The sequence below is a fragment of the Labrus bergylta genome, chromosome 2, assembly GCF_963930695.1.
Source record: "Labrus bergylta chromosome 2, fLabBer1.1, whole genome shotgun sequence".
Classification (NCBI taxonomy): domain Eukaryota; kingdom Metazoa; phylum Chordata; class Actinopteri; order Labriformes; family Labridae; genus Labrus; species Labrus bergylta.
In genome coordinates this window covers 32933249-32959624 of record NC_089196.1, presented here as the reverse complement: position 1 = coordinate 32959624, position 26376 = coordinate 32933249, and the positions used below count along the sequence as shown (strand labels likewise).

At 43.0% G+C, this 26376-nt stretch overlaps 2 protein-coding genes across 2 annotated transcripts in view; one reads left to right on the top strand and one right to left on the bottom strand.

Moving 5' to 3' along the window:
- LOC136181101 (NLR family CARD domain-containing protein 3-like) overlaps positions 1–26376 on the top strand; it is a 785212-nt gene that overhangs the window by 176652 nt on the left and 582184 nt on the right. Inside the window, exon 2 of the mRNA XM_065961411.1 lies at positions 20318–20490. Coding sequence (XP_065817483.1) covers positions 20414–20490 — 77 coding nt within the window. The 5' untranslated portion in view covers positions 20318–20413. The remainder of the gene's footprint in view (positions 1–20317; positions 20491–26376) is intronic.
- The window catches only part of LOC136181107 (NLR family CARD domain-containing protein 3-like), a 432016-nt gene that overhangs the window by 353445 nt on the left and 52195 nt on the right, over positions 1–26376 (bottom strand). The window lies entirely within an intron of this gene.

The following is a 26376-nucleotide window of genomic DNA, read 5'->3' as shown; positions in this document are numbered from 1 at the left end:
AGCTCTTTACCGGGTGGTCTGAGGACGTGGGCGCTTTTGTGCCTGGGTCGACCCGGCGGTGCCTTCCCCTCTCCTCCAGATCCTGCAACATGTCTGTCTCCCTCCTCCAGGGGCTTGTTTCAGTCTCCCATCCTTCGTCTGAGGTTTCCTCAGCTGATCTGGGGGCTGCAGTACTTATCTGCCTATCCTGAAATCTGGGTACCGTGTCACTTCGTTTCTTCTGTTCGGCCAGTTTGCTGCTTTCATGCAGTGTTTTATTCTCCTCCTGCAGGGCCTTGCAATTTTCCTGCAAGGTCTTTAGTTTATCCTGCATTCTTTCGAAGTCATCCCACAGGATCTGTCCTTCTTCTAGGCTAGCTGTTCCCGGTGTATCTCATTCTGCACATTTGATTTGCGCTGATAAAGGAGGAGAATTTTGCCTAGAACATCTGAAACTGTACGTGTTGGCTTCCCAGTTGGTTGATTTGCATATTCAACCAAGCCCTTTAGTCTCTTTTCACATGTGCTGAGGGTGTAGGAGTTCAGGCTGTCGAGCTGCTCTACAGGGAGGTGGATAAGATTAGCAACTACGTCTTGAAGGGGTGGATCGTCTGATCCATAGTGAGCTTTGGCTCATAGTTGATGTATGTCTTCTGCATACATTCTGTCTTTATTAGGGGTGAGCCTGGCTCTGTGGTTGACAAGATCAACTAGCTCTTCTAACTTCTTATCACTAATGCTAATTGACTAGCTATATAGGTTGGCACTCTCCTCTGAGGAGAGGTTTGTCAGACCGGCAGCAGTTTCTTGCAGTGCTGCGTCCTCTGATCCAAAAGGAGTCTCAGCCCCCGACTCACCTAGGGTCTTGGTACACAAGAGCAAATCTTATCTAAGTTTCCCAACTGATCACTGCAGTCTATCCTGGAAGATAGGAGAGGGGATTCACACCTCAAGTCCTCAAAGGAAGGGAGGAACTCACACCTCTCAGACAGCTGGCTATGCAACAATGATGAGGTTACATTCTCATCTGGCCAAATGGCTCTCAAACAACATGGAGCACCACAATCCTTTAGTAGAATACTTCAGGATCAAAATCTAGATTAATGCAACAAATCAAGTTCCTTGATAAAGTCACACTAGCTGCATCATTATGTCCAATTGTTGTATGGACCCAAAGGGGACAACAGTTATGGCTTTAACCATTAACTAACAACATACAACACAACTAAGCCACTGCTTGATGTCTGCTTTGCTTAAACCACAAAAATTTAAAGAAAATATAATTTTCTTCCGAAGGATCCTTTTTAGGATTTTAAATTTGGATTACTGTGCATTTACAGTGCAATAAAGCTGGTTTATTGAAGGCCTCACACGGGGCACCATTTGAGTTGAGATGAGATTGAGATGAGATTCAACTTTATTGTCATAACACATATACAAGTATAGAGTAACGAAATGAGGTTTGGCATCTCACCAGAAGTGCAAATAAGCAGAAAGTGCAATAGTCTGTGCTATGTACAGTAATTGAGTGCAAGAGTCTGTGCTATGTACAGTAATTCTGTGCTATGTACAGTAACTGCAAAATTTACAGATGTAGCCAGAAAAAGTGAATTATTAGGTAAATCTGGATGGCTGGATTAATGGGATGCAATAAATATAAATAAATGCTATAAATAAGTAATGCTACAAAATAAGTGTGTTCTTAGGATTATAATATACAGATTAAGATGCAGAGAGCATGCTATACTAATAATATACAGATTAAGATGCAGTGAGCATGCTATACTAATAATATACAGAATAAGATGCAGTGAGCATGCTATACTAATAATATACAGAATAAGATGCAGTGAGCATGCTATACTAATAATATACAGATTAAGATGCAGTGAGCATGTTATACAAGTTTACAGATAATTTAAAGAATATGAACATACTATAATACAATAATACAGATGGATGAGAGATGTGTGTGTGTGACCAGGAGGAGAGGTGGGGGGATGATGGGTGTGAGGTGATATAGAGGGGAAAGGGGGGTCAGCAGGGTGCGGAGAGAGAGAGGGAGAGAGAGAGAGAGACAGAATACAGAGTTCGGGGTGTGAGGTGATATGGAGGGGAAAGGGGGGTCAGCAGGGTGCGGAGAGAGAGAGGGAGAGAGAGAGAGAGACAGAGTTCAGAGTTCGGGGGGTAGAGTTCAGTAGAGAAACAGCTCTGGGGAAAAAGCTGTTCCTCAGTCTGCTGGTTCTGGTCCGGAGGCTTCTGAAGCGCCTGCCGGAGGGCAGGAGGGTAAACAGTCTGTGGGCAGGGTGGGAGGAGTCTTTAAGGATGCCATGAGCTCGCCGCAGACAGCGTGTTCTTTGGACATCCTCAATGGCAGGAAGTGGACACCTTGTGATGCGCTGGGCGGTTTTTACCACCCGCTGTAGCGCCTTACGGTCTGCGACAGAGCAGTTTCCGTACCAGACTGAGACACTGCTGGTCAGGATGCTCTCGATCACACAGCGGTAGAAGTTCGTCAGTACAGCTGAAGACAGGTGGTGTCTCTTCAGTGTCCTCAGGAAAAAGAGGCGTTGATGAGCCTTCTTAACCAGACTGGAGGTGTTAGTGGACCAGGAGAGGTCCTCTGTGATGTGGGTCCCCAGGAACTTGAAGCTGGAGACACGTTCAACAGCCATCCCGTTGATGTGAATGGGGTTGTGCGTGCTTCCTCTTTCTCTCCTGAAGTCCACGATGATCTCCTTCGTCTTGCTGGTGTTGAGGAGCAGGTTGTTGTCAGCACACCAGGCGGCCAGATGCTGTACCTCCTCCCTGTAGGCCGTGTCATCGTTGTTGCTGATGAGGCCAATCACCGCTGTATCGTCCGCAAACTTGATGATGGTGTTGGATCCATGTACAGGTCTGCAGTCGTGGGTGAAGAGGGAGTACAGGAATGGGCTCAGCACACAGCCCTGTGGTACGCCCGTGTTGAGTGTGATGGTGGTGGAGCAGGTGTGTCCTGACCTAACATACTGGGGTCTGTTGGTCAGAAAGTCCATTATCCAGTGACAGAGGGAGGAGTTGAAGCCCAGGTCTCCGAGTTTAGTGTTCAGCTTGGAGGGGATGACAGAGTTGAATGCTGAGGTAAAATCAACAAACAGCATTCGTGCGTATGTGTTGTTATTGTCCAGATGAGTGAGCACAGAGTGCAGCGCAGTGGAGACTGCATCCTCTGTACTCCTATTGCTGCGGTAGGCAAACTGGAATGGGTCCAGTGTGGGTGGGAGGCAGTTTTTCAGGTGTGCTAGGACCAGTCGCTCAAAGCACTTCATTATGATGGGTGTGAGTGCCACAGGGCGGTAGTCGTTCAGGCCTGTCGGGCTGGAGTGTTTCGGCACTGGGACAATGGAGGTGGCTTTGAAGCATGCTGGCACAGCTGCTTGGGCGAGGGACAGGTTGAAGATGTCCGTAAAAACCCCAGTGAGCTGCTCCGCACATGCCCTAAGCACGCGCCCGGGGGTGCCGTCTGGACCAGCAGCCTTTCGAGCATTGATCCGGCTCAGTGCAGCGTGGACGTCTGTGGAGGTGAGTGAGAGGGGCTGGTTGTCTGCAGGAGGTCTGTTCGTGGTCTGTGTCTCTCTGTTGTCTCTATCGAAACGAGCATAAAAGTGATTTAGCTCGTTCAGGAAGGAGACATCTGTGGTTATCGGGGTGGAGTTTCTGGGTTTATAGTCACTGATGGCCTGGATGCCCTGCCACATGCGTCTGGGGTCGGAGTTGGAGAAGTGTTCCTCTACCTTCAGCTTGTAGCAGTGCTTGGCCTTGATGATGCCCCTCCTCAGGTTTGCCCTGGATACGCTGTAGGCCATTGCATCATCTGATCTGAAGGCGGTGTTGCGGGCCTTCAGCAGGAGACGCACCTCCTTGTTCATCCATGGCTTCTGATTTGGGTACGTGGTGATCTGCTTCCATGTTGTAACACTGTCGATGGTGGTATTGATATAATCCAGCACAGAAGAAGTGTAGGTGTCAATGTCTGTGTGAGAGCCCAAGGTAGCCTGCGAAGCAAACATACTCCAGTCTGTGTGATGGAACTTGTCCTGAAGTACAGAGTCTGTCCCCGCTGGCCACACTTTAATCGTTGTTACTGATGGCTTCACACGTTGGATGAGTGGGGAGTACTTGGGGATGAGGAACAAAGAAAGATGGTCTGACTGTCCCAGGTGGGGGAGGGGGGTCGTGGTGTAGGCCCCTGCGATGTTTGTGTAAACATGGTCCAAAGTTTTGTTTCCTCTTGTATTGCAGGAAACATGCTGGTGAAATTTAGGGAGCACTGTCTTTAAGTTTGAGTGATTAAAATCACCTGCAACTATAAATGCAGCCTCCGGGTGAGCAGTCTGTTGTTTACTGATAGCGGTGTAAAGTTCCTTCATAGCAGCTTTAGCATCGGCATCAGGGGGGATGTAGGCTGCAGTTACAATAGTGGAGCTGAGCTCCCTCGGCTGATAGAAAGGTCTACATTTAACCATGAGAAACTCTATGTTAGCTGAGCAGTGTCTTCCAATAATGACAGAGTCTGTACACCAAGCTTTGTTAATATAAATGCACAGCCCTCCTCCTCTGGTCTTACCGGAGTCCTCTGCTGTTCTGTCTGCTCGGTGTGTGTGGCGACCGGCTAGCTTGATAGCATCGTCCGGTACTTCGTTGTTTAGCCATGTTTCCGTGAATATCATGACATTACAGTCCATAATTCTCTTGCTGTGGATGATGCGAAGTCGTAACTCGTCCATTTTGTTCACCAAAGACGAGGAAAATGCTGGGTAACGGGAGACGGTGCGGTGTTAGCTTTAGCTTAGCCCTTATACCTCCGCGCTTCCCCCGCCTTTGTTTACGGTCTCGACGCCGCCTGCGAGCACTTCCGCCCGGCCGGGTAGAGTGCGTAGCCTCTACCCGGAGGGGTAGGGGTTGTTGGGGTTGTATCAAGTCAACTTTGGTTATATTCTTTAATAATTATACTTAATTATTAATAATATAAATAAAATATCATTAAACTATGTTTAATCTCGTTTTGGGGCACCAACCTGTTATCAGGTAAATATAACCAAAATATCACTCAAATCAGTCTCACATTAGTTATTTAATTACTAATATTATTAATAATGAATAACTATATTTAATAAATTGAAGGCGTGAAATCCGTACACAAAGCCTTCGCACCCAGCTTATATCACAATGCAAATACACCAGTAATCACAAACAACTGCTCTCTTAAATTATAACAGAATTTATTTAAACAAAGCAACATCAATCCAAAATCAATGAACTTAATTAAACAAATAACTATTATAAACTAATCTAAGCAACAAACATTATCAAGCAAAGGCTTGTGGAAGGGGTGTGAATGTAGGTGTGTGTGTGTGTGTGTGTATGTGTGTGAGAGAGAGAGAGAGAGAGAGAGAGAGAGAGGGGGAAGAAGAAAGGGGGGGGGGATGGCTTCGTACCCTCGTGGTCGTTCACGATGGCGCAAACCTAACAAAGACCTGGGTGCGTGCGCGTGTGGATGAAAGGGAGAGAGAAGGGGGGGGAAGATTACTTCGTCCCACGTGGTCGCCCTTCCGATGGCACACACCTAACAAAGGCCTAAATGTGGCCTTAAGGTCTAAAAGAGACTGAGTTCGGCCCTACACAATCTGTGTCTCTGAGGCGTCTGGATAGCCGCGAGTGTATAGATCTCTGTGCGTAATGGCGCGGTGGTGGAGTTGGTCTCCAGATGTATGTTTACACGGGAATATGTGTGTATGTGTATGTTCGTAGAAGGGGAAATAAAAGAGAATAAAAGAGAAATGCGTGCCTGAAGAGGCCAGATCACAGTCCGACTCCCGCGCCACAACTCGGAGTAATTCCCTTCATTCACAGAAACAAACCAATAGCCGAATTCAGGTTAATACGGCTTACACTGGCCTTTCTGATCAGAAGAGTAATACCCGGTTATAACGCTGTTACGCTAAACACATATAGGACGCAGCGGTCCGAAACAACAAGAGTTTTAAACAGTTAAAACTCAGGACGCAGCGGTCCAACAAAGATAAAAATTACAGTTTCTGCTTTGATCAACAATTGTTAAAAACACTCTCTAAAGCTAATTCTGCCCAGACCTAATTAAGCCTCACTTGTGAATCGCTTTGTCCGCGATTGGTGAAAGGAAAAGAGTCCGGCGATGGAGCAGATCTTCTGTCCGTCCTGGTGCAGAGGTGTCTGATGGCGGCGAGGGTCCCTTACGGCGAGAGCGGCTTCGTTGGTTCTCCGTCAAGTGGAAAGATGTCCGTTGATGTCCTTTCGTTGCAGGACGGAATAAAACCGTTATCTTTCTGATAATCTGTTATAGTCTGTTGCTCTCCGAGAAACTGAGATGCGTTCACTGGACAATCCGAGCTCGGAATTTAGAACATTGCCGGCCGCGGATTACCTGCGCGCCAAAAACTTAAAACAAAGGAAGATTGTTGCAGGAAACAGGAGATCTTCTTGGGTCTCCGAGCACCGAAGGTCAGCGCGTGAAAGAGGTCGAGCAATGGAAGTCTTGGAGTTTTGTAGCCTGGCCTGCTCCATGTTGGGGGTCTACCTCAGGTCCCCTCCAATGAGGAGAGAGAGGTTCCGGTCCCCCCTTTACTTCACACGTAGGTGTGAAGTACCGCAGGGGATTCTGGGATTAAGAGTCCTTTTAGGCCTCTTTGTGATCTCAGTGAATAACTCAAATGAGGCTTTTACAGAGGTGCAGGCCCAAGTCCATTGTTTGACTGTCCTAAGCCTGCGTGGCCCAACATTGTTAACATGAATAGTGACTAACTATGCCTGCCTTCATGCATTCCCACATTGCTTTAATTATTTAGTTATTGGCTTTAATGTCATTAATGTCATCCTTCAGTTTAGTTAGACATATCAGCTTATTTTATTTTGCCCTAAAAAATATTAAATAAGGCTACTTGCACTTCTATGCTTCACTTTAATATTTAAAGAAGGAATTTTGTATGAGATGTTTTTCCAAGAAGAGAGCCTTAACTGCGGACTCGATAAGCATTTTTCTCTGCACTAATTCACTCTGCTGTTCATCTCTCGTCTTAACCGAATAAATTAGAGATTGTAAAAAAGAGGATGTTGAGTAATGAGTTACATTTATTTATATTTGTTAAATGTATTTATGTTCATATAAATAAATGACTAAAACGTTTCAAATGGATGTAACTCCTCAGTTTTATATTGAAGTATCTTGTGTGAATTCCCGTAAATTAGTTTTAAATGAACGTTAAACCTGAAGTGCCGCCTGGTTTTATTTTGAAATTGTTTGCGTGTATTTCCGGTCCTGACAGTGGAGGAGCCTCAGCCATTACTCAGTAACAGATGGGATTTAAAATGTGAAATACTTAAAAAATTCTACTTAAGTAAAAGTAAAAGTACAGATTTTAAATACTACTTTAAAAGTAAAAGTACACAAAAAACTACTCAATTACCTCTTCTATGTCTTGAGTGATGTCTATTTCCCCACTTCCCCTTTCACATCCTGAAAGTGATCTCATTTATCTTTACTGAATACTCACTGTTCCTCTCGTTCCTCCTCCTTTACCTCTCTATCCACATATATATTCTAAAATATTGGAAAACGGGTCACTTCCAACTGTTGTTTCTTCCCATATTTTCCACTCACATATTCCTGCCAATTCTCTTGAAACCAGCATCAGATCTAGTGCTGAACTGTTTCCTGTATGAATATTTATTTGTGTTCCTCTACCATCATTTATACCAGGGGTGTCAAACGTACGGCCCGCGGGCCTGATCCGGCCCGCGGGATGATTTTGTGAAGTACAGTATTGTAAAAAATCCTTCCTAGCATTACATGGATTGCATTGACTGGCACTGATTAATTTGTCGTACATTGAACTACTGGACAATTGTGTGTAACTGGAAGTCGCTTTGGAATGTAACGTAAAATGAGCTGCTATTTTTCAATGAAAGAAACTGCTGTTCTAAATGTGTCCACTAGATGTCGCAATAGAAATTATGTTAAGCAAGCAAACTTTATACCGGGGCTGAGCAGGGAGCAAGTATAAACAGGTAGTACAGCTTGCCCGGAGCTACCTTGTCGTTCTGCCTTATACTTTCAACATTATGCGCTTTGGCACTCTCATTGCCCCAAAATGTCTCTGTCAAAAAGACGAAAAGTGGACACAGAGTGCAGAGTTTTCCAAGAAAAATTGTCATTGTCCTTTTTATTCACGGAAGTAAATGGGAAACCTGTGTGTTTGGTGTGCTCACAGCATGTTTCAGTGCTGAAAGAATACAACCTTCGGCGCCACTATGAGACCATTCATGCTGACAAATACCACCACTTGCAAGGACAACAGAGAGTAAATAAAGTTAATAAACTGTTGGCCTGTCTGAAGAAACAGCAGTCTGTGTTTAGTCACAGCAGAGAAATCAATGATGCTGCAGTGAAAGCCAGCTACCTTATTGCTTATGAAATTGCAACGACTTCAAAACCATTTTGTGATGGTGAATTTGTGAAGACATGCATGCTGAAGCAAGCGTCAGGCTTTTGCAAATATCAGCCTGACAAGAAACACAATTGCAGACAGGATTTCTGATCTTTCGGCGGATTTGGACAGCCAATTGAAGCACAAAGTAAAATCATTTATTGCGTTTTCAGTTGCAATTGATGAAAGCACGGACATTACAGATGTTGCGCAACTGGCCATATTCATTCGCGGAGTTGATGACACTTTGACCGTCACAGAGGAGTTTGTGGAGTTTGTGCCAATGATGGATACCACAACAGCGGCTGATATTTTCACCGCCCTCATCGGAGCATTGGACAGGGTTGGAGTGGACTGGTCCCGCGCTGTCAGCCTGGCTACAGATGGTGCGCCGTCAATGATTGGGAAAAAAGCGGGTGTTGTGACAAAATTCAAAGAGAAAGACTGCAGACTGCAAATGGAGGACGTGATTTTTGGACTTTTCACTGTATTTTGCATCAGGAGGCATTGTGTTGCAAGTCATTAAAGATGGATAACGTCATGAAGGTGGTCGTCCAAACTGTTAATTTCATCCGATCGAGAGGCCTGAATCACCGTCAGTTTGACAGCCTTCTCAGAGAGAACGACCACAACCATGGCCTGCCATACCACACCGAGGTAAGATGGTTAAGCCGAGGTGCTGTGCTGAGGCGTTTCTTTGATTTACGAGGGGAAATTGAAGAGTTCATGGAAAAAAAGAGAAAACCAGTGGTAGAATTTCAGTCCACAGAATGGATGCAGGACCTTGCCTTTATGGTGGATATCACACAGCACGCGAATAACTTGAACAAAATGATGCAAGGGCGCAACAGAGTTGTCACACAGTATTATGACAGTATATGTGCGTTCAAGTTGAAGCTGTCATTGTGGGAGATACAACTCGCGGGTGGTGATGCTTCTCACTTTCCTTGTCTGAAAGATGTATGCGCGACCCAACATGCTGCACACATGAAGCGGTTCAAAGACAAAATAACAGGACTATTGCGGGAGTTTGAACAACGCTTTCAGATTTTTGGTGAACTGGAAAAAGACTTCAAAGTTTTTTGCTCACCATTCACCGTGAATGCCGCAGATCTGCCCGTCAACATTCAACTTGAAATAATAGACTTGCAGTGTGATTCAGATTTGAAGGGCAAATTTGCCGCAGCTGGCTTGGACACATTTTATCAGAATCTCTTGCCAGGTTACCCCAACTTGACAGCCCTTGCTGCAAAGGTGTTGTGCATGTTTGGAACCAAATATCTTTGTGAGCAAGTGTTCTCTGTAATGAGCATCAATAAAACAAATGTTTGTTGCACACAGATAACATCTGGTAATCTTGGTAATGGACCTATAAATGGTTAAAATTCTTTGAAAAGCTCATTGCATTTCATTGTAATAAAAGAACCATGGTGGGTCTTTTGCTATCCTATACATGATGTTTCTTGACGAGCCTGGGCATTGAGATCATTTCTCACTTCCTCCCATGTCAGTTTGTTCATGTTTAGATGATTTGCTGCCACTTTTACTAATATTTGTTTTCTTTCAGTGTTTGATTTTGTTTCCATTGTGGCATTTATGACCCCTGCTATGAATGTAACCAGTTTCTTCAGATCCACGCACACTTTCCCTTCTTCTGTTTGTTCTGGCTGTTTGTTCTTCTGGCCTTCATTTGTATCTTCCATCTCTCTCCCTCTCCCCTGTTTCACCACCTTCACAGCTTCTGCATATGTGATTGTATTGTGCACTCTGACTTGTTGAACCTGCACCTCCGTTTTCATCACCTCACATATGCCACACTGTGATTTCCTCCACAGTTACAACACTTTGGTTGCATACCTGTTTTACACTGCTCATATTCATGATCCTCCCCACACCTTGCTCACCTTCTCCTTCCCTTACATGTCTGAGCAGTGTGTCCAAATCTTTGACAGTTAAAGCATCTCATTGGTCTGGGTATATATTCCCTTACATTGTAGGTCATATATCCCAACATAACTTTCTGAGAAATTCCTTCTCTTCAACCCTGATTTCCCCACTTCCTCCTCCAGATCGTAGTTTCCTTTGTTGCTTTATACCAACGAGCTCAAAAGAATTGCCTCTTTGTCTCTTGTTCTCTCACTTCCCTGACTGATCTCCATACTGTCCTCACTTTTAATCTCTTCTGAGTCACCCCATTCTGGTCTGTTCACAGCATAGCTGTGCCTACCCGCGATAGCTTTCACAGATCTGTTGAGTTTCCCCGTGTCATCCAGGGATATCCCTCGCCTCCGATTTCCAGGTGTCAACCGTAACTTTTCCTGTGTTAAATCAGCTGATTCTTCATCTAATCTTACTTTCAAACTCTTAACCATGAGTTTGTTAAGGTGCTGTCCAACCCGGCTACTACACTGAGCATGCGCCTGTTCCGCCTGGACCTTCTACGTAGCCTCGGAATACTACGCCGGCTACATCCAGCGGCCTGTGAAGCAGCGGAACCTCGTACCAGCGGTGTCCGCCAGCGGAGGAGACGGAAGCGGTGTGACCGGAAGCAAAAACGGGGATGCCGAGCGGGGCTAACAACCAAGCTAAAAGCTAACCCGCACAGAACGCCGCTTCCTTCCATCCTGCTTTCTAATGTCCGCTCCCTGGAGAACAAACTGGACTACCTGAAGCTGGATTTAACTGCAAAACGGGAGATGAGAGACTGCTGCGCCATATTTCTCACAGAAACGTGGCTGAAACCATCCGTTCCAGATGAGGCAGTTAGCATAGAGGGGCTAACATTATTTCGGTCGGATAGGAGCAGCTCTCTCACTGGTAAATCCCGAGGCGGCGGTGTTTGCATATACACCAACAACAACTGGTGCAACAACGGTGAGATAGTCTCAAGTCACTGCTCTCCTGATGTAGAACTACTGACTATTGTTGGGGTTGTATCAAGTCAACTTTGGTTATATTCTTTAATAATTATACTTAATTATTAATAATATAAATAAAATATCATTAAACTATGTTTAATCTCGTTTTGGAGCACCAACCTGTAATCAGGTAAATATAACCAAAATATCACTCAAATCAGTCTCAAATTAGTTATTTAATTACTAATATTATTAATAATGAATAACTATATTTAATAATTTGAAGACGTGAAATCCGTACACAAAGCCTTCGCACCCAGCTTATATCACAATGCAAATACACCAGTAACCACAAACAACTGCTCTCTTAAATTATAACAGAATTTATTTAAACAAAGCAACATCAACCCAAAATCAATGAACTCAATTAAACAAATAACTATTATAAACTAATCTAAGCAACAAACATTATCAAGCAAGGCTTGTGGATGAGGTGTAAATGTGTGTGTGTGCAGATGAGTGTGTATGTAGATGTGTGAGGAGGCGCCAGCCCAGCCACACACCACTCCTCATCAACGGCACAGCAGTGGAGAGAGTTAGCAGCACAAAGTTCCTGGGGGTGCAGATAACAGACACTCTGACCTGGTCCCTTCACACCGGCGCTCTTGTGAAAAAAGCGCAGCAGCGCATGCACTTTCTGCGTCGGATGAAGAGAGCACACCTCCCTCCTCCTATTCTCACCACCTTCTACAGAGGCACTATAGAGAGCATCATAACAAACTGCATCTCTGTCTGGTCCGGAGCCTGCAGTGCCTCCGACTGGAAGTCCCTGCAGAGAGTGGTGAGGACGGCGGAAAAGATCATTAAGACTCCACTTCCTCCCATCCAGGAGATCGCAAAGATCCGCTGTCTGACCAGGGCTCAGAAAATCAGCAGAGACACCTCTCACCCCCACCAAGGACTGTTTTCACTGCTGGACTCTGGAAAGAGGTTCTGCAGCCTCTGAAGCAGAACTTCCAGGTTCTGTAACAGCTTCTTCCCACAGGCCATAAGACTTTTGATCACAAAAAAATAATCCCTCCATTCCCCCTCAAACCCCCACACAGGACTACCTCACTGGACTGTAAAACACAATATAACGTGCAATATATTTATCTGTATAGTATTTTTACTCATAGTTTTTCTTTTTATATCTATTTATATCTGCACCTTATTTTTATTTTTTATATGTAAATACATGCTGCTGTTTTTATCCTGCACTACAACGAGCCAAATGCAACGAAATTTCGTTCTTATCTGCACTGTAAAGTACAAGTTTGAATAACAATAAAGAAAGTCAAAGTCTAAGTCTAAGTCTAAGTATTGTAATCCGCATCGTTTACAACTGATCAGGTATACACAGTTTTTGGAGTGTGGGCTTCCCATATATTCCATTTTAAGAAACATTCTTACTGTATCTGCTGCGCAACCAAGTTTGGTGCTTAAAAAATTCCAAGTGACCTCTGGATTTAGGGGTCAACATGGGTTGGACTCTTGCTTTGACCAGGTTATCTTTCAGGTTCCTGTTTTTTCTGAACGCTGCAATGATTCTGTGGTCTCGTAAAATCTTGGTTTCTGCGATGATGTTTTGAAAATTATTTTTAATAACTCTGACTAATTGAATCGCTGCTGGAGAGTAACAAAGGGCAAAATAGAGGAAAGCAATTGGGGTTTTGTTTCCTGAAATGTCTTGAAGGACCTTCTAAGAAAGCAGCGGGAATACCCTCTGGTGGCCAGTGCTGAGAACAGTGTTTTAGTGGCCTGTTTAAAGTCCTCTTTGTCGCCACATATTCTGTGAAATCTCAGCAGTTGAGACTTTACCAGCCCAGCATAGGTGTGTTTAGGATGGTGGCTAGTTTTGTGGAGTAGAGCATGACTATCTGTCTCCTTGAAACATACTTTAATGTCCAATTTGTTTGTTTTTTGGAAATTTTACCTTTGTATGTGGTAGTGTCAAGAAAGTCTACCGAGGTGTAGCTGGTGGTAGACTTCAATGAAATGGACACACTGTGATTGTTCAGAGTGGTTAAAAAGTTATCAAAATCCTCCTTAGTGTGAGACCAGACTGACTGAAATGCGGGGGTGATGGGATGTGATATTTAGGCTACAGTGTGTTGACCAAAACCCATCATTCTCAACTACGTAATCTTTTGCCATGAAAACACCAATGCACCTCGTAATCTCTCTTGATGTAACACATCCATATTAGGCAATTCTCTTACACAACACCTTAAAGTAAACATTCAACTTGAGGGGACTCCTAAATCTCCTTCAGATACAAATCCTCTCCAGATGTATATGTTATAAAACTTAAAGGAGCAGTATATTATCTCTGTCCTCGATACTTCAGACACTTCACACTCCTCTACATCCACAGCAGAGATCAGCACAGACCAGAGACCTTATTATGCAGCTCTATAAGTAGAATTACTGCAGTGAAATCAGAGTGTGTGATTCTAGTAGATAGATTTATAAAGACAAACTCTGTCTGCTGTAGTTATTCTCTATGATCAGCTCTTATTGAATGTCTCCTTCCAGTCAGACAGCTGTGTCAGATTGATCTAACCAATGGGGATTCTTCAGTCTGTTGGGCCTGTTAGAGCCCAAAATGTAACAACTACCCGAAATGTAAGAACTGAGTAAAACGTAGTAACTTTTTTGCAATTTTTGGTCAGGTATTACAATATGGGGCAGACAAAATATTTTTCTCCTAATAATGTTATAATTTTATTACATCATAGAGCGAGTTAATAATTTATTGATTAATCATTAAATGTAGAGTTCAGTATGCAATAAAAACAATATAGTTTTTACCATAATTCAAGCTGTGTTCATAAAGTGTTCATACACATATGTGCATGCGTGTGTGTGTGTGTGTGTGTGTGTGTGTGTGAACTGAAACAACTCAACATTTTGTGAAATACTATAACAAAATAACACAGTACTTCATTATCACGTTACAATTTTAATGAAAACAGTTCAACAACAACAGTTGAAAGAAACTGGATTAAACCAATAGCCTACTATAACAAAATATAAGTGATACATCAATATCACATTACAGTTTAAATAAAAACAATTCTGAACAATTCAACAACAATCAAAAATAATTGGATTAAACTGAAACGTTAGTGCACACTTTAAAAGATAACTAAAAATTCTGATTTAAACAAACTATCTAAATTCTTTCTAGCAATTTAGCTTACATTCTTCAATAGTCTAACAATATAAAAAAAAAACCTTTTTCCAGAAGAATTAACAAAAACAAAATTTATGCAAAAAGTGTACACCAAGAAAAGAAAGAATATAAAGTATGTGTATATATCGGGGAGGGGCTGCTCAATTTTTGCAGAATATATTTTTGACCTTAAAGTTACCATAGGATATGTGCCTGAGCACAAGCCAGGCTTTCATCCACCATGGGTTTTGACCGAATAACTCTTTGAGATGTAGAGCTAGACCACTTGATTTATCACATGATTTGTAGAGCTTCATGATGATGATACAGCAAACCCATCATTCTCAACGATGGAATCTTTTGCCATAAAAACACCAATGCACCTCGTAATCTCTCTCGCTCTTGCAATTGTTTGGGCAAGAGGGGCTGCAAACCGACTTGTCAGTGTGGGTTTGCCTGTTAATGTGTTTTTCACAAAGGGAGGTGATTAGAGCTTCTCATTGTGGTGTGGATTAAATGCTGCATCATGTTTGTTGGGCTATTTGTGTAGTTCCCTGTCTTCTTGTAATATTTGCACACAGTTTTTGTGTTTTCTGTTATCTTCTCGCCTCCTTCGTTTTGTCTCTTGAGGAAGCCAAAATGTTTCCACACCTCCGATTTATAAGACGGTGGTGTGGTCGGAATTTCAACATCTTGCACCGCAGCTGCCATGATAAAGACTGCTTGTTACAACCAGGTTACAACCAACCTCCACTGCTCTTCAGGTGCTGAGGCTCACAAGACCTTACTCTGTAGATTCAGATGAACCAGGTACATTTTGATTTTCATTCATTTCAAAGAGCGTCCCATTGATTGACTAACGATGTAAATGATCATTCACTGTGAAACTGTCGACAGTTTTTAGACAATTAAATAAAACATGTTAAACAAAGAAGTTTATCGATCACTGAAGATCATTTAAAAAGGACGATGGTCAATAATAACTCAAGTTTCTGTCTTTTTTTAATGACAGTCTGAAAGTTCTTCTCTTGATTGACAGCTGAGGTTTCAACATGAAGACGATCTTTGCTGCTTCTGATCACACACACACTTTTATTTCTTCTCATGAATCTTAAAATAATGAACTCAAACTTCCTTCAGGGAGAAATGGAGGGTGTGCCCTTTGATCACCTGTTGGTATGTTGATGAACCAGCTGTCGTATTTCCTGGTCTCAGTAGGACTCTGACTCTGTCTCGTTCTGACGCAGATCTGTTCTCTGTGTTGAAGGTAAGAGACACATTTCACTGTTTTTAAGACTCTCTGTTTGATTGAAGTGTCAAAAGAGCTGTAAGCTAACAGTTAGCCACCAGGTTCATTAGCTGCTCTGACTATAGTAGAAGTGCAGGGAACACAATGACCATCAGTTAGCATGCAGGCTATGCTAACATGCTAACAGTACAGTTTAACACAGCAGAGGGAGGGCGTGGAGTCTGTCCTCATCAGTTAGGACTAAAAATAATCACTCCATCAGCTCAACTGGTTCCACAACTTCTCTGAAACTAGACGGTTGCCAAGCAACACAAACACTCCGCTGCAAGTCAAGTCAAGTCAAGTCAAGTCATATTTATTATAGAGCACATTTAAAAACAGCTACAGCTGACCAAAGTGCTGTACAATACATTAAAAAAGAAAAAACAACTTGAGATCACAATGTCTACAAGAGAGAAATATATATATATATGTATACATACATACATATATAAAGAAAGAATATATAAAGAAAGCAACAAAGGAACCTGAAAGAAACGGTCTGTTCAGGACCAGAGGACTCAAATGCTAAAATATAAAAGTATGTCTTGAGACAGGACTTAAAAGAGTCAACAGAGGGTGCAGACCTGATGGAATGAGGGAGGCCGTTCCACAGTTTACAGGCTTTTACTGAAAAGGCCGGATCTCCCTTTAGCTTGAGCCGTGAGCGGGGAACAGCCAGGAGGCCCATGTCTGATGATCTCAGGCGCCTAGATGAGGTGTACGGCCTGAGGAGGTTGGTAATATATGGGGGGGCCAGGCCATTCAGGGCTTTAAAAACAAACAACACAATCTTAAAATCGATTCTGAATCGTATTGGGAGCCAATGAAGGGACGCTAGGACAGGACTGATATGCTCCCTCTTCTTGGTTCCAGTCAGCAGCCTTGCTGCAGCATTTTGGACCAGCAATTGCAGTAGTCAAGCCGGGATGAAATGAGAGCATGGGTTACTGTCTGTAAGTCACTGAATGAGAGGATAGGTTTTAGCTTGGAAATTGTACGGAGCTGAAAGAAACTGGATTTGACAACTGGATTTACCTGCCGATCAAATGTAAAGCCTGAGTCGAAGATAAAGCCAAGGTTCCTGTCGTGGGGCGTAATGTGGCTGTATAAGTGACTTAAGCTGTTGGTGACCTGTTTGATGATATCGGGGGGGGGGGGCAAAAACAACAGCTTCGGTTTTTGACTAATTTAATTGTAGGAAGTTATGGGCCATCCAGTGTTTTATGCCTTCAAGGCATTGTATAAGAGAGGTGAGTTCTGCAAGATTGATTGGTTTGACCGGTAGATAAAGCTGAGTGTCATCTGCGTAGAAGTGGTATGAGAGGTTGTGCTTCTGGATAATTTGACCCAATGGAAGCATGTATAGTGAAAATATTAGAGGGCCTAGGATGGATCCCTGTGGTATCCTACAGCTCAGACCAGATTGGGAGGATGTGGCGTTAGTTAAGTTTACAGAGAAGGTTCTGTTGTTCAGGTATGATGTAAACCAAGTCAGGGCTGTGCCCCCAACACCAACCCAATGCTACCGGCGATTCATTAAAATTGTGTGGTCGACAGTGTCAAATGCTGCAGTAAGGTCCAGTAAGATCAGGAAAGCACAGTTTCCAGAGTCCATTGTAAGCAGAAGGTCGTTGTGGATTTTGAGAAGTGTAGATTCTGTGCTATGGGCTGCTCTGAAACCTGATTGAAATTTGTCTAAAATACTATTATGATGAAGGTAGGGTAGCAATTTCTCCAGAATAACCTTTTCTAGCACCTTAGAAAGGAAGGGTAGTTTTGAGATGGGTCTGTAGTTGGAAAGTGGTATGGGGTCCAGGTTGGGTTTTTTTTAACAAGGGCTGCACTATAGCATGTTTAAATGAGGGAGGAACAGCACCAGTTGACATAGAGCTGTTTATAATGGAGAGGATAAAAGGGCCGGTAATATCAAAGGAATCTTTGAGGAGAGCTTGGTAGGTACTATGTCACTGGGGCAGGTGGCAGATTTCATTTTAAAAACCGTCTCTTTGAGTGAGGTTAAGGTGATAGGCTCAAAACAGTTTAACTGGGCAGAGCAGTTGAAGGGCGGGGAGGCTGAGATGTGCCTGGTAGGGGCTGAGATATTTTTTCTAATGCCAGCAACTTTTTCAGTGAAGAACTTTAGGAAGTCTTCTGCTCTACTAAGGGGAGTGTCTAGAGAGGATCCAGGAGGGGGGCAGGTGAGAGAGTTTATAATATTGAATAGGACTTTAGGATTATGGTGATCTTTTGAGATGATATCTGAGAAATGTTTTGTTCTCGCTGCCCTGACTGCAATTTGGTAGCTGATCAGCCGCTCTTTAAGGATGTCATGTGAGATTTGAAGCTTATCCTGCTTCCACTTGCGTTCAGCTTGTCTGCAGCTCCTCCTTAGGGCTCTAGTGGATTCAGTAATCCAAGGCTGTGATTTAGGCTTTGGTTTTTTTATCTTGAGAGGAGCAATATGGTTGAGAATTGAGGAGCAGGTAGCATTAAATAATTGAATGTGATTCTCAGTGCAGAGTTCAGTAGGAATATTTTCAACGGACAGAGTATCTTGAGCAGCTGAGAATAAACTGGCAGTGGAAGAGTTAATGTAACGAGAGTAAAGCATGGGGAGGAGACCATTTGATGACAGGTCAGAGAGAGACACATTAAAAATAATGGCACTGTGATCTGAAAGACAAGGGTCCATTATTTCCAAATTGTTAACAGGAAGACCACAAAACAAGACCAAGTCCAAAGTGTGGCCATGTTTATGAGTGGGACCTGAGACATGCTGTGCAAAATTAAATGATTCAATCAGGTTTAAAAATTCACCGACAAGTGGTTTTGATGGACAACATACATGGATATTAAAATCACCCAGTATTAAAATTCTTTCAAATGATGGCACAATTTGCGATAAGAGGTCTGCAAACTCAGTGATAAAATGTTTATCTGATTTTGGAGGACGATATAATATGATGATAAGAAGAGGGTTTGCTGTACCCACTTTGTTTTTAAAAACTGCTGCCAGACCCCCGCCCCGTCCGGAGGGTCGTGGCGTGTTAAAGAAGGAACATTCATTTGGAGAAAGCTCAATAAGTGGACTTACATCATTGGAGTTGGGTCAAGTTTCAGTCACCAGAAGGAAATCTAGGCCCTGGGATGTGAAAAAGTCGTGAAGAATAAAAGTCTTATTAGCACTGATCTGACATTTATCAGAGCCAGTTTAATCGGGGCCGCATTACTGACGTGCGCTAGTGGCGTCCATGGCAAAGAGCGGAGGTTACTAGAGTTTACACCGCTGCAATGTTCAGTGGCAGATCGGGATTTTGAGCCTCGGTGATATTGGAAAGACATTTTTACTGGAGTATTGAAAGTGCTAGAAGCCTCGAAAGGTCCAAGTCCTGCAGTTGAATGAATTTTCGACGTGGAGCTCTGCAGAAGGAGACAGCTGATCTCTGCTGCACCCACAGCAGAGATCAGCACAGACCAGAGACCTTATTATGCAGCTCTATAAGTAGAATTACTGCAGTGAAATCACAGTGTGTGATTCTAGTAGATAGATTTATAAAGACAAACACTCTCTGCTGTAGTTATTCTCTATGATCAGCTCTTATTGAATGTCTCCTTCCAGTCAGATAGCTGTGTCAGATTGATCTAACCAATGGGGATTCTTCAGTCTGTTGGGCCCCTTCACAGGGGGGTCCTCCAACCATTCATCACCAATATGTGATCAATAATCTGACACCTACAAAAAAGTGCTCTGTATAAACATTTATCTTCAAAGTTCACAGAAGTATTATTTCCAACATAAAGAACATCTCTCCCCGATAGTTAAGACTAGACTCGTAGCATTCGGTCATTTACTGTTACATTTCATCTTCACTATCTGCTCCACCACTGCTCCTCTGTTTTCACTCTCAGACAGATAATTCATTTCACAGGAATAAATCATGTGACTCTTAGCAGAGCGATGAGAGTGAGTGCTGTCAGATGGGGCCCCCTTAGAACCCGATCACACAGAGATGCAACTCGCCTCAAAAAAACACCTGAACACAGCTGAGGAAAGAACAGCTGGGAGCGCCTGTGGAGCAGGGCTGTGTGTGCATACGAGCGACCAAATGAAATATGTTTGCTCCAAGAGGAGGAAAATGTCATAAAAAGCGGATGTCAAACCTACTTTATTTGATTGGCTACTTTGAGTGACATTGACGATCGCTGAGACTCTGCTTCTTGATCAAAAAAGTTGAAAATGTTTAAACTTTTATGCGTACCCAAAAACTGCTAGAAAAATGTGTCTTGCAGCAGCAAAGAAGAGCGCCCAGCAATCACGCTGGACCATAAGATAACCATGGTTTTGCTGGTGCTGCTTTCCCTTTTTGAAGGTGAACCAGGTAGATGTGATGTGTGTAGACTGACAGTGAGGTTATGATGATGATGATGATGAAGGTGAATCAGCAGCTTCTTCTCTTTGTTTTCTCCACAGCTGAAGATCTTTGACTGGATGTGACTTCAGCAGCAGAACTCCATCAGTGTTGTTGTAGTGACAGAGTGCAGCTCTCCCAGCAGGGGGCGCTCTGCTATGGATCAGTGTGAGGACACAGAGGAGGGAGTCCCTCCCTCTAAAACCTCTCTGTGTGAGGAACATGAAGCTCTGAGGTGAGGATCTCTAACTGTCCATGGCTGTATCCAAATTGCCAAGTACCTACTCAATCTGTCTGTAGTCAGTACCTACTATCCGTGCTGTATACTGTTAGTACCTACTATTCAGTAGGTGCACGTAGCAGATATTTGTTCCTACTTGATTCATTCAGTATGGAAGTGGCGTCATTCACGTTACCCAAACCGGCCGCATACACCGTTTTTTTTTTTAAGCTTTATTCAAGAAGAGTAATGCGCATACAGTCAAGTAAACAAAACAATATCACAAGTAAAAGATTAAATAACTAAATAACATACAGTAGCCCAAAGAAAAGTACAAATGAAAGACAGTAATATACAGAATATAAAGTAAACCAATAAAGACACATTTAAATAGTGAAATCATTATTTAAATAGAGGGGGAAAGGTTTTATAATAATGCAGACATCTGTTTTCTGTTCTTAATTAAAAGTAGTGATTTCAGTCGGGACTTTAACTCTAGATTAAAAATGTATTAAATTAATCCACGCTCGTTTGTTTTGATTTGGAGGCGAACGTGACGATTTACGTTTAATTTCACACAGCATTGTGGGTAAAATACAATTCATTTCCTGAAAGCACGCATCTGATCCATACTGCATAAAACCCGGAAGTTAGTATTCATACTGAAATGTTCAGTATACTGAGGTGGACCCAAAATATGCATACTGACCACGAGAGTTTACTGAACTGTGGCTATTCAGAAAGGGCCCATGACTCTTCTCCATATCACAGCTCAGCACTCACATCACTCCACCTTCATCATCATCATCATCATCATCACTGTCTCATCTGCTGCTCCCAGTAACTGATAATGTTGTTTTTTGTATCAGGATGCAGGAACAGAGACCAGACTCTCCTGGACCCAGCTGTGTGTCCATGAAGAGTGATCGGTCTAAACTTATTCCAATCTTCTTTAAAGATGGACGTCCTGCTGATGGAAGGTGAGATCTGAAATTGACAAAGAACTCTGTTCTGCTTTTCTGTAGGCTCACTCTTTCATCCTCAGCCATTTACATTACTCTCAGTCTTCAGTCCATGATCACCTCTCCCAGGACTCGTACTTTTCTCCTGTTTCTCCTACTTCTCCACCAGAGGTCCTCAGAATTCACCTCCTTCTCTTCTAGGTTTCAATAGCCCAGACCTTCCCTTCTACTCTACTCACCTGTCTTCATTTTCCTCATCACCTTCATTTAGTTTTCTCACCACTTCATGATCATTGTGTGCTTTGATTCTCCCATCTGAAGTGATGTCAGTCTGAAGACTTTGTCCCAGAAGTGAGTTCCAGGTTGAGGTTCCTGAAGTTGTTCTGGACAAGTTCTTGATCTTGATCTGTTCTGTATCCTAATAGTAATTGCTGCTCGTTGTAAATGCTGCTCGGTCTCTAAATGTACTATGGGAGGTAGAGCCTTCAGTTTTCAGGCTACTCTCCTCTGGAATCATCTTCCAGTGGGGTACGGGAGGGAGACACACTCTGTATTTTAAAGAATAGACTTAAAAGTAACTATAAATTGTATAGTTAGGGTTGGCGCTGGTGTAGACCAGCTCCTAGTTATGCTGCTATAGGCTGAGACTACTGGGGGAACTGGCACCTTGAGCCTCTCTCTCTCTCTCTCTCTCTCTCTCTCTCTCTCTCTCTCTCTGTTAGATCATATTACTGCATGTTGCTATCTGTAAATCTCAGTTACTAACCACAGCATCTTTCTGAGCTGTGTTTATGTTTAAGTCGTCTTCTGTTAACTTTAATTTCATCAGTCTAAGGAATTTGAGGACAGACACAGTGTTGGCTGTATTCTGAGTGAGATACTGTTCTAATAGAAACAGAGAGAAATGTAGAGAACTTCACCTCTGCCTCCTGATTACTGATTATCCATCCGCTAGTTTGAACTGGAACAATCTGATTTAAAATGATCTTTGTTCTAAATTATTTCATTAACCAGCTTTTTGTTTGTATCAGGATGCAGGAACAGAGACCAGACTCTCCTGGACCCAGCTGTGTGTCCATGAAGAGTGATCGGTCTAAACTTATTCCAATCTTCTTTAAAGATGGACTTCCGCCTGATGGAAGGTGAGATCTGAAATTGACAAAGAGCTCTGTTCTGCTTTTCTGTAGGCTCACTCTTTCATCCTCAGCCATTTACATCACTCTCAGTCTTCAGTCCATGTTCACCTCTCCCAGGACTCATACTTTTCTCCTGTTTCTCCTACTTCTCCACCAGAGGTCCTCAGAATTCACCTCCTTCTCTTCTAGGTTTCAATAGCCCAGACCTTCCCTTCTACTCTACTCACCTGTCTTCATTTTCCTCATCACCTTCATTTAGTTTTCTCACCACTTCATTATCATTGTGTGCTTTGGTTCTATTTTGTGTTTTTTTCTTTTGAAGTGTTTGTATTTGAACCCTGACCTTCCTGAAGGCTGTAAAATGTGGAAAAGAATCATTTTATTGCAGCTGTGAGTCCATTTATTTTTGCATTTGGGTCTTTCCCTGCGCCCTATTTCCTGACCCTGTCAGAACTTAACCTGCCTGACACAGAACCAGCCGACAGTGTGATGGACTTTATGACTTTAAAGCAAAAACAGCCCTACTAGAAAGAAGCTAAATATTCTTGGACAAAGTCAAATTGTCTCAAGCAAAATAAACCTGCCAAAATAATAGGCCAAACCTTAAAAAGAGACTAATCTGAGGAAATAATTATTTTTGGGGTCTTTGTTTAGACGGGACAGTAGATAGAGTTGGAAATAAAGGAGAAAGAAAATGGGGAATGACATGCAGGAAAGGAGCCACAGGTCGGATTTGAACCCGAGCCACCCGCTTGGAGGGCTACAGTCTCCCTGCATGGGACACGCACACTAACCGCGAGGCCACCAGCACCCCAATTAAAGCATTTTTAATGAATGAACAATTTTGTTTTCCCTCAGGTAGAATGAAAGTCCTCTCCTTCCTCACTCCCAATGATGACCAAAACAAACAGACATACTGTCCACAATATCAGATTTCATTCACTGAGAGTCTGCTTCTGCACGTCCATTTTAAAGCATGCACCATCAAGGATAGGAGCCACGGTTTAAAAACTGTGATTAGAGGATTATGGTCCACAGGGTGGATGTTGGATGTCCTGACTTTGTCCACAGCCCAGATCCTGAACCTGATGAGGTTCTGCTGGTGAGATGTTGGGCATTGAAAGCTGCAGGTCAAGTTCACTAACCTACTTGGTCCATACATCCTGCTGATCCAGCTGACCATTGTACTGATATCTGACTACACTTTCTCCTGGACTACATAGTTTAACACTTGATCCTTGTTTTAGTGAATGGTACCTGAGTTCAGCTGAGGCACGTTTAGTACATCAGGGATGATGTCATGGTGGTATGCTGAACATTTGGTCCAGTGATCTTGGCAGGACACTGGTGAGCAGATGTATCATGAAGACTGCAGACAAAGATCTTCAAAGCTTTTGAGTGTTTTTTACAAACCTTGTAGGATCCATATTCTGGACTTACTCACAATATAAAAACTACTGTGATGGTGCAAGCAGCACTTATTCCCATCTGAAGTGATGTCAGTCTGAAGACTTTGTCCCAGAAGTGAGTTCCAGGTTGAGGTTCCTGAAGTTGTTATGGACAAGTCCTCCTAGTTATGCTGCTATAGGCTTAGACTACTGGGGGAACTGGCACCTTGAGCTCATATATCTCCCTCCTCTCTCTCTCTCTCTCTCTCTCTCTCTCTCTCTCTCTCTCTCTCTGTGAGATCATATTACTGCATGTTGCTATCTGTAAATCTAAGTTACTAACCACAGCATCTTTCTGAGCTGTGTTTATGTTTAAGTCGTCTTCTGTTAACTTTAATTTCATCAGTCTAAAGAATTTGAGGACAGACACAGTGTTGGCTGTATTCTGAGTGAGATACTGTTCTAATAGAAACAGAGAGAACTGTGGAGAACTTCACCTCTGCCTCCTGATTACTGATTATCCATCTGCCAGTTTAAACTGGAACAATCTGATTAAAAATGATCTTTGAAACAAGATCCAGGGTGTGGTTAAAACGATGAGTAGGTTCGTTTACACCCTGGGTGAAACCAATAGAGTCTAATAATGACATGAAAGCTGTGCTAAGGCTATCATTATCAACATCCACATGGATATTGAAGTCACCTACAACAATTATTCTATCACTGCTAAGGACTACATTTGATAAAAATTCTGCAAATTCAGATAGAAATTCAGAATATGGGCCAGGAGGGCAGCAAACTACAACAACTAGAACTGGCTGAAAGGTTCTTGAGACTGGATGTGAAAGACTGACCCCCAACTCATACATACTCTGTGTGCACTGTGGTCCGTCAGCGCCACGGTTTTGCTCCGTTGGACGTCTCGCGCCTGTTCACACTGGATCCGTTTCTGGGACGTCAGCGCAGCGGAGCGCACCCATGACACATCACAGGAGAACTACAAGATCCCACGGGAATAAAGAGAAAAACATGCAAACAACATGTTGCTTTGTCTTTCTGAGGATGCATTGTTGTTAATTCGGTTCCTGTTTTGACGTTGATTAAGTGATGAAAAATATGATCGCGAGTCCGTATATTGTGTTTTATTTTGAAATTGACCGGATGCTTTGTGCGTTTCCTTGTCTGACTTCCTGTCCGGGCTGTCATATTCTGTCCAGGTTGATGCATTCCTGCAGCGTACTCCGACGAAAATAGACTCGCTGCGTATTTGAAACGGAGCAGAGCGTAGTGCCGTTGGTGGCACGCTCCGGAGACGGACCGCGGCGCGCCCTGTGTGAACACAGTGATGGACTAGCAGCTTAGTACAACGTAGTGCGCGGCACTGACGGACCGCAGCGCGCACGAAGTATGTGTGAATTGGGCTTAAGAACAAGGCTTTCAAAAGAAGAAAAATTCAGCTTTGGTCGAGGGTTAACTAGAAGACTAGAATTAAAAATAGCTGCTACTCCACCACGTCGTCCAGTGGTGAGGTATCCGGCCCGACAGCAGGTTTCATCTGGCCCGTGAGACATTTTGGGAAAAAGGAGGAAATGTATTGAAAAATATTTTGAGATTTTTTATAAATTAAATATTTGTAATACGTATTTCCCCGAATTCTATTAAAACCTGCGATGTATGTGACCTGTGACCATGTAAAATGAGCAACGTGAAGGTTGATATCATGATACGAATATTAATTAAATGGGGCACTTTGAACTTTATCTTCTCAGCAGGGAGTATCATAAAAAGACGAGTGGCCGAGCGCAAGATCTGCTCCTGCATTACGCTGGTAATACATCACATCAGAAAACAGACTGAACACCTGAGAGAGGTGACACAGAATGCAGGTTTTCAAGAGAGATCGAAGGGGAGATATTTATTTAGTTTTATTTGCTCACAAGTTGCCAGAATTTTATCAGAGCCACGGGACTTAACGACAGGCACACCGCTGCACTGCGCGCTCATCCTGACGGTCTTCAGCTCTGTTCACACTTCTTACCAGTTTCTCCTGTCTTGACTGATGGAAAACAAAAGTTTTGGCTGATAATCACAAAGCTTCCTATGGAGTGAGCCACAAAGAGCGGCTCGTGCAAATAAAAAACAATCCTCTCTGTCCTGTGTAACGGCCCAGACCGTCTCCTCACATCCAGACTAAGTGTAGGTTGTGGACACCGGCGTTGAGCCTGATGATAGACTTATTTTACCTCTGGTTATTGTAAAAACAGTAAATTAAAATGAATATTAACTGATTTTAATTACAGATGGTTCATTTTTAGGTCTCTCAGAGGTGAACGTGTTGTGTTGATCACCTAAAAGTTTCAGCGCGACATCACTTCTAAATGCAGTAGACTGCTGTTGCGCCTTTATCACCAGCTT